The sequence below is a fragment of the Camelina sativa genome, chromosome 8 (genome assembly GCF_030686135.1).
Source record: "Camelina sativa cultivar CO46 ecotype springtype chromosome 8, ASM3068613v1".
NCBI lineage: Eukaryota > Viridiplantae > Streptophyta > Magnoliopsida > Brassicales > Brassicaceae > Camelina > Camelina sativa.
This window is the reverse complement of record NC_141887.1, coordinates 22,990,523-23,002,654: the sequence shown is the minus strand read 5'-3', so window position 1 is coordinate 23,002,654 and position 12,132 is coordinate 22,990,523. Positions and strand designations below refer to the sequence as shown.

Sequence of the window (12,132 nt, the reverse complement as noted above, 5' to 3'; positions counted from 1 at the left end):
CATGACATAATCAGTTCTTTATTTACTTTATATTCTAATCTTTTAGACTAAAATAATTTGGATAAATTTTTTGTTTACGTAACTATATAGGTAGAAAACTAAAGTTTTGACTAAATTAATAAATTTACACATGATTTGGATGGTTTAGTTATTAAAAGATTTCAACGATTGAACATATGGCCATGTAGTTTTATTATTTGATTTGAATTTAAATAAATGAAACTAAAAAAGTATACCCCTTCAAATTTTCCAATAAGTAGATGCCTGTTAAAAACAAAGGTTTAGGAAATTTAACTCTTGTATTATTTATCTCTTCTATATGATACAACATATATATAGGAATACATATTAGAGTTTATGGTTTATACTAATGGACTGATAATGGGCATCCATATAATACAATATATTTATAACACTTCCCTTTGGATAACCATTATAAAAACCTTACCAAGAAAACCCAGTGGGAAAAACCATGGTTAAGGGAAAAAGAGTACAGTGCGCTTTTACTCCCCCTCATGAGTACATCACTTGAAATCTTCGAGATGACCAATCCAATATGATGAAGTAGCTTCTTAAAAGTAGTGGTTGGAAACGTCTTGGTAAATGGTTCGCCAAATCTTCACTTGAACGAATCTGTAGTAAACGTGTATCGCCATTCTTCTATTGGTCATGGATCTCGCAATTGACTCATCTTTATCATTATCTTTGTTTCTCACAATCTCATCAATGTATTTCAAAGACTTTGAAGATGATAGTCTTTCACCATTGGAATAATAATATTCCTTTTTAGGTGTTTATCTTTTGTGTGTTCTTTGTTGTCTCGTTAAAAACCTTTTAAGGAAAAACCCATTGGGATAAAAACCATGATAAGGGAAAAAGAGTACAACCACGCACATGATCATATATCTCCCCCTGAAAGCATCATCTTCAGGTTATGTATTATGATCATATATATCAACTTTCTGAACTGTTATAAACAACGCTTTCAGGTACAAACTCATATGATCATCATATATTTTCTTGGGTCATTGAACTTCAAGTCATTTGAACCCTTTTCATATAAAAGATCTATTTGAACTTTAAGCCCAAATCTTCTTTTACATACAATCTTCCAAACAATCATCTTATACATAGGAGTTATCCATAATCTTCTTGTAAAACTTTCTCTTTCAACTCTTCTTCTTAGTATGGTACTACAAGACCATTTTTCTATGTAAGATGATGTAAGCATCTTGAGATAATCTTTTTCATCAGATGTCAAATCTGTAACCTCAAGAAATTTCATGAAATATCTGATCTTATACAATCTGATTTCTCCTCCACATATTCCTTGGTATGTGAAATCTCTACCGGAGATCAGATAATATTTTCATCATCAACATATTTGCACTTATTCTTGTACTTTTCTTTTAACAAGAACCACTTGTAAGTGCTGAAGAGACAAAAGATACATATAATTTTTTCTTTTAACGAGGTTCAGCAAATGCCTACATCCTCAAACTTTCTTGAAAATACTTCTTGAACACAATTACAATGAGTGTTCAATCTCGGATTTACACAACCCTAAGATATTCACTTAGCTTGTTCCCAATTTATTTTCAATCCACTATAAGATCTTTAAGATCAACAACAATGATCTACACACAAGATTCTCTCATAGAGATAAACTCTCACCCTTTTCTCTCCAAATGTGTCAAAAGGCATCAAGACTTTTTCTTGCTTTTACAATATACTAAATCAAGTCTTGCCTTATTTTCAAACTCATAAGGGATCTATATAGTTGCTTCCACCATATGAGAGTGCATTTCTCATAATAAATATCAAGTATTTATGAGAATCATTGTACTACTACATGTACTTTATTTCTCATAAAGATCTCCTTATGTCCCACTCATTTTACACTTTCAAGTGTAAGGACTACAAGTCCAAATATTATCTCTTTAAGAGACTTGAACTATTTCATAGCTATTTCTTTCAATGATTAACCAATCATTCTTTGTGTACACGTTTCAATAAAACTTTCTATTAACCGTGGTTTATGATCCTCGATTTTCATCAATAACATCATCAACTACAACACTGCATGCAAACATATTACGACGTCGATTTGCTTATTGGTTCCTTTTCATTCTAGACAGGACTCAACTTGTTGAGATTTCTTTTCATTATGATTCTCAGGTACCTGAATCTCTTTCTTACTCATGTCTACATCTCTTCTAGAGATTTTCCATAATTCTTTGCTTCCTCGGTGCCATATTAATTTATGCTCCTTTTTCTTTTCCGAGGATGCTTATATTTGGAACCATAAGTCTATCACACTTCATGCGATCCTTAGACTTACTAGCAGTTGATCTTATCCTTCTAGGATATTAATTTCAATTGGAGCACAACTGGTATATGTGACTTTATCACTCAAGGTCAGAAAATGGCTCTTGCATGCTTTTAGCATCTTTGCAAACTTTGCCAATAAATTATCTTTTGAAATTATAGCGCACATTTCTAAGTACGAGGATCAAGATAATTTCTTCCAATATATTTTTTTACCAGCTGTTTATTTTCTCCCCCTCATGTTCGAAATACTGACTCACTGAAATAACAGTCTCTGCTTCTCGAGTCTCAAAATCTCGAGATATTCAATCATCAAAAGAGATTCATATCCAACATATTTCCAACATTTTTTCAAATCTCATCTTATATCAATGTGGTGGAGCAACTCAACATGTATAACACATTTAGATGGAATATATCTGGTTTCTGACCCAAACCAATTGTAATGGGGAGTACTCATGATAATTCATTGGCCCGATGCAAACTTATTGACATATAGAGTCATTTTTGTCAATCACATAGCCTGGTTTCACCACCATTGTCAATTAATCAAATACTCTTGCAAACTCGAATATATGGTGGATGATCAGTCCACAATATCTCTTTGTATACGTACCAGAAAATTGACACTATCCAAATTCATGGGGTCGGTGAAAGCCATATAATCGGCTTGCTTTGTAAAGCAGCACACATAAGAAATCACTAGGAAAACTCTTTCGGTTCTTTAATGAATCTTTTCAGAAATTTCTGATTATTCTTTTGCATCACTACTGAACCGGAATGGCTTAGCCGGTCATACCAAACAGTGAGATTTTCAGAAAGCATTTTATCTGCTAGATAATACATGTAATCTCTAAAATACTTTTATTGTCTTGTGTAATACTTATGCTTTCAAAGTATTTTTCTTCCTTATTGTCTCAACATGATTACTTTTCAAATCCTCAAGATTTGCTCTGTCATATGAGTGATTAAACTCATTTTGGGTGTGAACATAATCTGTATATTTGTTCCATCACCTCTGTATGTGGGATTCCTTAATTCTCCCCCTCGAGATGATGATACTTCATATATATTAATCTCGATTTGAATCCCACTCTGTAATCAATAACATTCTCCAATTGGATCATGAATTATATCTTAGACCCTTTTAACTTTTGAGACTTGGGAGACTATAACACATTAATATCAAATTGTATTCCCATAGACAATAGTATATATACTCTTCGAGAGCTTTCTACTACTTCTTATTATTGTAGTAGAATAGTGGACACTGTCTCACACTAGCTTCTTTTATCGTCATATATATATAATTCACTTCTAGCGGAGAAACAAGTCGATATTGACCGCGACTTTATATATTATCCACATTCATGACCACTTTTATAGCAACTTTCTCGACTAGTGTCATTAGTATTGCTTTCTTTTTCTTTTATAACATAATTCACAAAAATAGAGCAAACCAATAGGATGTGATTCATAATCAACATCTCATTATTTTACTCATTCACAAATAACAAGATTATAATATTTTAAAAATTTATTTTTCATTATATTGTGTCTACATGACAACAATATTTTATGAAAAGTAGAATATATTTTCTCTTCTATATTTTCAACAATGATACTATCTTCTATTATAATATTAGTTATAATTGGAATTAAGTTGTTTGTATATATTCTCTTATAGACTTTTAGTCATTTACTTTCTTTAGATTATTCTAAAGAATAAGTGAATTTTTATGGTCATATACTTGGATTTAAATCTCTTCAAAGAAGTGATGCCAAGAAAATATGATCAATAATTATTATTTAGTAATTTGTTACTAAATTTTCAATGTATTTGCTAAAGAAGTTGGAGACATGATTTAAAATATTTCATCATGATATTAGATCTAATTTTAATAATAAAAAACTTATCTCAACACTAAAGCATGTGTCGATTTATTATATCAAAGTATATGATGATCAATTTCTATAAAATTGTTTCCGTCTGTTACTATGTCATATATGAGTGTAACGATCAACTATATATAATATGATGGATTAGTAGAACTTATCTCGGTAAAGACATCATTAGAAATCAGAGACGGAGACACCATCGGTGAGCGATTATTGGCTTAGTCCAATTATTAGGCGCACTAAAACCAGCCCGACTGCATATAAACGATATCACATGAGTATATTATAAATCGAGTTCAATTGACAATTAGGTATAGATCTCGATAACTAAATATTAAAATCGTGAAACTCAGTTTACTAACAGTAAAACAAAGGGATAATAATCGATGATGGATAAAATAATAATTGCAATATTATACATATAGTTTAAACTTCAAGCATAATCGAAACTAACTGAACCATTCATATTTCAAACATGTGTAATAATAATATAAATCAATAACCATGATCATACACATGTATGATTGGGTAACACCACAAACAATAAAATAATAAATGATAACAAACACAGTTTCTTGTGAAACTATAATTGAATTAGCATATCCAATAGTCAAAAGCATAAGCATAGTAAGCGATAGGCAATAAACATAAAGTATAAACCAAAACTTATCTCTAGGATAAACGATGAATGGTTTGTTGTATATTGATGTTTATCGGAGAACGTAAACGTTAGAAAAAGGGAGATACAATCGACTAGGGTTTTGACCGTTTTTTTTTTTCGACGGCTAGGGTTTTGTCTGCTCAATCGGTTAGAGACTCGTGCTAATAACATGTTAAGAACAAAGATTTAGGGAATTATTCTCTTGTATTACTCATCTCTTCTATATGATACAACATATATATAGAGATACATATTAGGGTTTAGGGTTTATACTAATGGATCGATAATGTATATTCATATAATACAATATATTTATAACAATGCCGTGTTTTTTTTTTTAAACTTTTTTACTACACCAAAATACAATTCTAATCGTGGATATTAAAAAGATGGACCTAAACCCAAAGGCCCAATACTGTTCCGTATCCGCACTCGCTAACGTGAGATAATTACATAATTTCCTTCAAAGTCAATGAAAAAAAAAAGGTAAAATAAAAAAGTAAAACAAACCCAAATTGTATTAAGTTTGGGTGCCGTGCAGGTAACACTCAATAAAGTGATAAACCCTAAATCCATCCTCTGATTCCTTTATATATATATATACTCTCTCCTTATTTCTTTCTTTTGATCCTCTTCCTTATTCCTCACAATCCAAAAACCCAGTTTTGTTTTCCTGATCATTCGCGAACCCTAATCTTTCTCTCCGATCATCATTCATCGATATTTTTCTTGTTTTGGGTATGTTTGATTTCGCCTCTCCTCTTTTGTAAATTTCGAATTTTGCGTTCTGGGTTTTATCCCCGATTTTGTCTAACAGAAAAAGTTTTGATCTTTTTTCTTATTCATCGCAGATACTAATCGAATCGCCATGGCTAAGAACTCGTTCAAGCTTTCTAATCCTCTGGGTTAGTTTCTTCTCTTTACTGATCGATCGTTATTACTTTAAGGGTTTTAAGAATTGTGATATTTTTCTTATTCTAATCTTGTTGATGGAACTCGATATTACTAGTCTGATTAAGAGTTAGTTTGCTTTGATTTAACTGCTCTGATTCGATCTTTTTATATTGGTTTCTCTGTTTGCTTTTGATAGACCTAATTGATTGTTGAATCTGTGAAGATTTGGTACTTGAATTATATATCTCATTATTGATGTGTTTGTATGATGGATCTATTAGCTGAGATTGAATCTTTATGGTTTTGTTTTGATCGCAGAGATGAGAATGGCTGAATCTACTCGTATCAGAGCGAAATACACAGACAGAGTTCCCGTATGTCTTCTAAACTTTATTCATTACTGAAACAAAGTTTTGTAGTTTCAGTGGTATATGTTCTAAACTGAAATTGAATGCAGGTGATTGTGGAGAAAGCTGGACAGAGTGATGTTCCTGACATTGACAAGAAGAAGTGAGTACATGATACATCTCTCTTTATCTCTTTATCTCTTTTGTTGGATCATAATGTAATCGTTGTCTTTTGTTCAGTAGCTGATTCGTTTGACATTGCCAAGGGTATTGTGTTGTGTTGGTATCATAGGGTTAGAGTCTTGCTTAGGTTGTAAACTTGAAAAACTGTTACTTTTAATTGCATTGATAGGTCATTGTAGATTCTCGTTACTCAAAGTTTGTTCCTTGGGCTTTTAGCTTTGTAGTCAAGTTGCATAAACCCAGTTTCTAATTTCAGATTTGCATCACATTAGCTTACTTAATGTTTACATCTGAACTCATGTTTATCTGATCTTGTTTCTTCTTCCCTTCAGGTATCTTGTACCAGCTGATCTAACCGTTGGCCAGTTTGTGTACGTTGTGAGGAAAAGAATCAAACTTGGAGCTGAAAAAGCAATCTTTGTCTTTGTCAAGGACACATTACCCCCAACCGGTAAAGTATTCTAAACCCTTCCTTTTATGAACCTTCGACTTCCAAGATGTACATGTTTTAATTTTTGGTTTCTCTCCTCTGTTGAATAGCGGCATTGATGTCTGCAATCTATGAAGAACACAAAGACGAAGATGGATTTCTCTACATGACATACAGCGGAGAGAACACGTTTGGATCTGCCTGTTGATTGATAGATCATCTTGATGATGATTTGTACATTCGTTTACCCTCCTTTAGCTTTTGCTCTGGTTCCTCGACCTTAATAATGTGTTTTACGTTCTGGGTTTTATCTTTTGAGCTCCCTCTCTCTCTCTTCTGCTATTGAATGATTTGAAACCAGATTCGTTCTGTTTTTTTAGTTTGACTTGACATTGACTCACATCTCTCTTTTTACTCTGTTTTTGTTTCCTCTGCTCATGGCTATATGACATGAAAACAAAAACCTCTATTAGTAATTAATTGCAAGATAACCAAATCGTCGAATCTTGTGTTAAATTTGACTAAACCGGGAAAAGAAGTCGTAAAATTCACCAAACCGAAAGAAAACCAAAGCTAAGGGAGATAAAAATAGTTAAATAATAATATGTCGTTTTCCCATCGTATTATTATTCCTTTGCGACTGTTGCAGTCCCCGCCGCGAATTGAGCCTCTGCCGTCGTCGACTACAGAAGGCAAGGTATGATCGCCCTAATTCAGTTTTAGGGTTTTGTTTAGTGGGTTACTCAATTAGATGAGAAAGATTCGTGCTTGATTTGTAGTTTATTCATTTTGACCTTAGCCCCTGTTTTCGAATTGCTAAACGAAATTGTATTTCTGGGAAATGATTTTAGTAAATCGTAGAAGAAAACTCAGAACCCAGAGTATGTTATTATATGCTGATTTACAAAGCTAAATTCTCAGTCTTTTGCGTAATTTGTGACTCCTCCCTCTTGGTTGATGCTAGGAATTTTAACAAAGTTCATTGCTTTCTGAAATTTATTAACTTTACAAACTCAAAACCCATAGATTCTTCTTATATGCTGCTTCACTAGCTAAAATTCTCAGTCTTTGGACTGTTTGTGAATCATCTTGTTTTCGTTACTTTTTGAAATTTATGAGCTTTTTTGGGTTTGTAAATTGGACTAAGTTGGAGATTCAATTCTATGTCAGAGTTCTTATCATGAAGAAATGTATGATGCGGTGGGATAATGATGATGATGATGATGAAGAAGATGACTCATCCGAGGAATCATCGTCATCTTCTGACTCCAAACCGGATAACTCAGAGACTGGGAAGAAGAAAAAGAGAAAGAGCAAGAAGCCTATAGGTAGGACAAAAGTTTCATTCTTCTTGGTGTATTAACATTTTTGAGATCTCTCTCTCATGTAACTTTGTCTTTTTACGGGTGCAGCGAGGTTTGCAAAGAAAGATAAGAAAGCTTTCGACTATGAATCTCTACAACAGCATGGTTACAAAGCCGTTGGTCTTCCAGATATACGTGCTCCTGTGGAGAAACAGGATTGGTCATGGGATACCGGAAAGGATAAACAAAGAGTAGAGGAAGTGAAAGAGAGTTATCAAGAACGAGAAGCTACCAGAGCTGCTGTTACAGGTGGCGAGACGATTGAGAATGCGCAGTTGCGTAGTGATAGGAAGAATCTATCTTTCTCACAGAAGGAGAAGAAGAAGAGAGATTTAGGACAAGCGAGTAGAGGGAAGAATTACGTTGAAGAAGAGAAGAGGCAGTTGAGAGAGAGTGGTGTTTACTCTGGTTTTGATTCCTAAAAAAGATCTCTACTTTGAGGTAATATCTATGTATTTGATATGTATGCGATGAAACAAGAGCTTGGTTTCACTTAGCATTGTTCTGATTCCTGTTAAGTATGTTTGATTTATTTACTTCGCTTTTGATTCCTAAGTTCTCAGTTGTAAGATATGTTTGATTGCAAAGAAGAACCCGGGAGCTTGATTTTATTACACTAATAAACACGCATTTACATGGAAAAATCAAACACTATTGCAGCTTTACAATCTTACAATACTGCAATAACTCAAGCTTTTGTAGCAAAGCTGATCTATGACTCTCTGATTCAAAGCTTATGATTTGATTCTCCAAACACCAACTTCATCTGTTCTAGCAATCTGGAACGAGATGAAGTATTATTACTTATTACTGATGGCATTGTCGACTGGTTATGTTGTTTATTCATCGGACAAGATTCAAGAACGAAGTCAAAGAATCGACATCTCTCTTCTCAGACGGATACTTGATAGGTCTTGAAGAGTTCTTGGGGAAGACAAGTATCGTCGGGAAGCTACCGAGCTGCAATTCTTGCTTAGCAAACTCCTTCTGGTCACCATCCGCTCTGAATTTAGCTACCTTAATCCCGCTTCCAGCCAACTTATCCGCCAGTTCATCATACGATGCTTCCATGGCTTGACAAAAGGGGCACCACGGAGCATAAAGCACAACGATCCAAGGCTCTTTACGGTTCTCCAACTTCATCAAATTCTCAACGCCTTGCCTGCTCAAAGTCACAAGATTCTCACTTTTGAAGATATCTGCAACAGCAGCTTTCGATTCCCCGTTTACTTTAGCATCAGCTGCGTTTTCCTTGACGTTCCCTTTGTGAAGTCCACATTCTTTAGCTTTAGCATCTTCCCACCACCATCTCCCTTCTCTCTCGTGCTGTCCCGGTAAAACCGCTTTAGTACAAGGCTCACATCCAATAGAAATATACCCTGCAGCGTGCAATGTGTTAACTGGAACATCCATAGTCCTCAAGAAACTCCAAACATCGTTCCCTTCAACATTAGCAACAGGATTCCACTTCACCAAACTACCAGCTCCACCATCCAAACCTTCAAAAACCGGATCAACCTGAACAACTGGTATCTCAGACCTAGTTCCAGGTGATTGATCTTTCCTCTGACCAGTAATCCAAGCCTTTAAACCCTTGAGAGCACGTCTCAATGGTCTCACTTTCCTCACACGGCAACACTCCTGATGACCATCTTCATAGAAAGAGAACAATCCTTTGCTCCTAACCAAACCTTGAACCTCAACAGAATCAGGAAACATATACTCAATTCTAATCCCATAGTGTTTCTCCACCTCATCAAAAAACCGATACGTCTCAGGATTCAATCTCCCTGTATCCAAACTAAATACTCTAAATGGTCTGCCAGTCAAATGAGCGTACTCAATCAGAGCAACATCTTCAGCACCACTGCATAACACAAACAACAAAATCAGCCATCTTTTTCAAAAATTTAAACAAACTGACTCATACATCTCATGATTGATTCATCTTTATACCTAAATGCAATAGCGATATCGTTCCCGAACTTCTCAAGAGCTTTATCCATAATCTCAAGAGGTGAAGCATTCTCAAGCTTCTTTGCAAGCTTTTCAAAATCCTCAACCTCTACTACTTCAACAGCTTCTTCCTCTGCAGCAATCTCTGCTACCATTGTCGTTGCTGCAAGAGGAATCATAGAGTCCTGTGTCTTTAGCTCTGCGTTTAAGGGTTTCACAGATGATGATCGCTTCCCAGATAGATTCAAAGACACCGGAGTTACATGAACACGATCCGATAACCTCAAAGAACCGATTTGTGGCACTGCAAGAACAAAACAAAAAACAAAAAAAACGAAACTTTTTAGCAATTCATGTCCAAATTAATCAATTTTGATACGTAATAATCAAAATCCATATTGACCCATCAAAATTTGTGATTTCACAGGATTTAGAACTTAATTATACCTTTTGGCTCAGATGAAACGCCGGAACGAGAGAAACCAGAGTTTATGATCCTTGAAGAAGAAGAAACATGAACAGCCATTGCCATGTTTTTACAGAGAAAAATTCGATTTTTGTTACCTTTTTTTTTTTAATATTCTTTCGTAGTTTCGTTTCAAGATGCTTTGGGGAGAAGCGTTGGGGTTAAATAACAAATTTGGGGAAAAAACCAGGTGAAACCAGATTCATTGAACCTAGACGCATTTGTTTTGTTTACGGCAAGTGCGAATATAGTCTGGTCCAATTGGATGACGTGGCAGCTTTTAAGTGGTTTGAAGTTATTTTTAGATCTTCGCCTTTATTCGCTCCTCACTTGAGCCTCCTGCATGGTCCATACAAATCGCTAAAGTCAATTTTGGCAGAGCCAATCAAAATTCAAAAATACTATTATTATTTTTTACAAAGTGGAATACAATTAGTACTACTAAATAGTTAGGGGTGTATTCAACATAATATTTTAAGTAATATATTTAAAATTTACAAATATTATGTTATTCAATCATAAATTTTAAAAAGTCTCCTGAAATTCATTGTTATTAAACTACCTTAAAATTCACTGTTATTCAAAACAATTTGTAGATTTGAATTTTAATAATTTTGAGGGATTTTTGAGAAGATTTCTTTAGTTAAAAATACACAAATCCAAATCTCATAGTTTTACGTGAGATTTGAAAGAATTTTACAACAAATCATATCAACTTCTCTAAAATCATTTAAAATCTCATAAAAACCTAAAATCGTTTAGAATATTAGATTGAATACACCACTAGGTGAAATGAGATTGTGAGACTATTGACACATGGAATATGGTGCCCAATTTTTTTTAAAAAAAATAACACATGGAAATATGGAATAGTATTATTTAAAGTAATTCCTATCTTATTATATAAAGTATGGTTTCAAAAGTTATTAACTCACCAGATCGTGACATGTGTCAATTTCAAAAATTACTAACTCATCAGATCGTGACAAATGTCAATTTTACACAAATTTTTAATTTTAAAAGAAGAAAATCTTACTAACTCACCAGATGACACATGTCAATTTCAAAAGTTACTAACTCACCAAATCGTGACAAGTGTCAATTTTACACAAATTTCTAATTGGAAAAGAAAAAATCTTTAAAAAAATCAAGAAATTAAAAAATTACTAATCATAAAATCTTATTATAAAAAGATCATGACATGTGTCAAGTATAAATGAGATGTTGACATGTGTCAAAAAATATTATTTTTTCAAAACAGCTAATTAAGATAATAGCATTAAATCTACATAAAATTTACATGTTTATATCTAAAAAAAATTTCCTAAATCAAAAAGGAAAATTAACAAACTTATATATATTTTATTGTACGCTAATTATATTATATGTGTTTTCTTAATTAGATTTTGACATGTATAAACAAAAAAATAATTTATTAAACATATATATTATTATTAATCAATAAAGAGGGAATAACAAATCTAAAAGGAATAACATAAGTTATGTCAAAAGAATTGTTATTTTTGAAACGTAATAGGACAGCTAATTAAGAAAATAACATTATTTCTACATAAATTTACATGTTTAGAAAGTTTTGATCTTTG

General features: G+C 33.2%; 3 protein-coding genes across 3 annotated transcripts; 2 read left to right on the top strand and 1 right to left on the bottom strand.

Annotated features, from left to right (window-relative positions):
* The first annotated feature begins 5,370 nt into the window (after positions 1-5,370).
* On the top strand, positions 5,371-7,142 carry LOC104707609 (autophagy-related protein 8b). The gene is made up of 6 exons (XM_010423985.3): positions 5,371-5,626; positions 5,740-5,793; positions 6,101-6,156; positions 6,240-6,292; positions 6,645-6,763; positions 6,853-7,142. Exons 2-6 carry the CDS (start codon positions 5,757-5,759, stop codon positions 6,948-6,950), a joined length of 363 nt encoding a protein of 120 aa, XP_010422287.1. The 5' UTR covers positions 5,371-5,626; positions 5,740-5,756; the 3' UTR covers positions 6,951-7,142.
* Positions 7,143-7,181: 39 nt separating this feature from the next.
* LOC104707607 (uncharacterized) lies at positions 7,182-8,750 on the top strand. Its single transcript, XM_010423983.2, has 3 exons — positions 7,182-7,439; positions 7,913-8,070; positions 8,155-8,750. Exons 2-3 carry the CDS (start codon positions 7,923-7,925, stop codon positions 8,526-8,528), a joined length of 522 nt encoding a protein of 173 aa, XP_010422285.2. The 5' UTR covers positions 7,182-7,439; positions 7,913-7,922; the 3' UTR covers positions 8,529-8,750.
* On the bottom strand, positions 8,687-10,745 carry LOC104707608 (5'-adenylylsulfate reductase 1, chloroplastic). The gene is made up of 3 exons (XM_010423984.2): positions 10,510-10,745; positions 10,063-10,366; positions 8,687-9,973 (listed from the first exon to the last, which is right to left on the bottom strand). The coding sequence occupies exons 1-3, from the start codon at positions 10,592-10,594 to the stop codon at positions 8,950-8,952; spliced, it is 1,413 nt and encodes a 470-aa protein (XP_010422286.2). The 5' UTR covers positions 10,595-10,745; the 3' UTR covers positions 8,687-8,949.
* Positions 10,746-12,132: the final 1,387 nt, after the last annotated feature.

What these genes read in the sequence shown, in the direction of transcription:
- LOC104707609 (XM_010423985.3), top strand. Translation starts at nt 5,757, where the DNA reads ATGGCTAAGAACTCGTTCAAGCTTTCTAATCCTCTGG. An exon ending in CCTGACATTGACAAGAAGAA is followed by an intron (nt 6,293 to 6,644) that starts GTGAGTACATGA and finishes TCTTCCCTTCAG; the next exon opens with GTATCTTGTACCAGCTGATC. An exon ending in GGACACATTACCCCCAACCG is followed by an intron (nt 6,764 to 6,852) that starts GTAAAGTATTCT and finishes TCTGTTGAATAG; the next exon opens with CGGCATTGATGTCTGCAATC.
- LOC104707607 (XM_010423983.2), top strand. Translation starts at nt 7,923, where the DNA reads ATGAAGAAATGTATGATGCGGTGGGATAATGATGATGATGATGATGAA. An exon ending in AAAGAGCAAGAAGCCTATAG is followed by an intron (nt 8,071 to 8,154) that starts GTAGGACAAAAG and finishes TTACGGGTGCAG; the next exon opens with CGAGGTTTGCAAAGAAAGAT.
- LOC104707608 (XM_010423984.2), bottom strand. Translation starts at nt 10,594, where the DNA reads ATGGCAATGGCTGTTCATGTTTCTTCTTCTTCAAGGATCATAAACTCT. An exon ending in CGTTTCATCTGAGCCAAAAG is followed by an intron (nt 10,367 to 10,509) that starts GTATAATTAAGT and finishes TTGTTCTTGCAG; the next exon opens with TGCCACAAATCGGTTCTTTG. An exon ending in GATATCGCTATTGCATTTAG is followed by an intron (nt 9,974 to 10,062) that starts GTATAAAGATGA and finishes TGTGTTATGCAG; the next exon opens with TGGTGCTGAAGATGTTGCTC.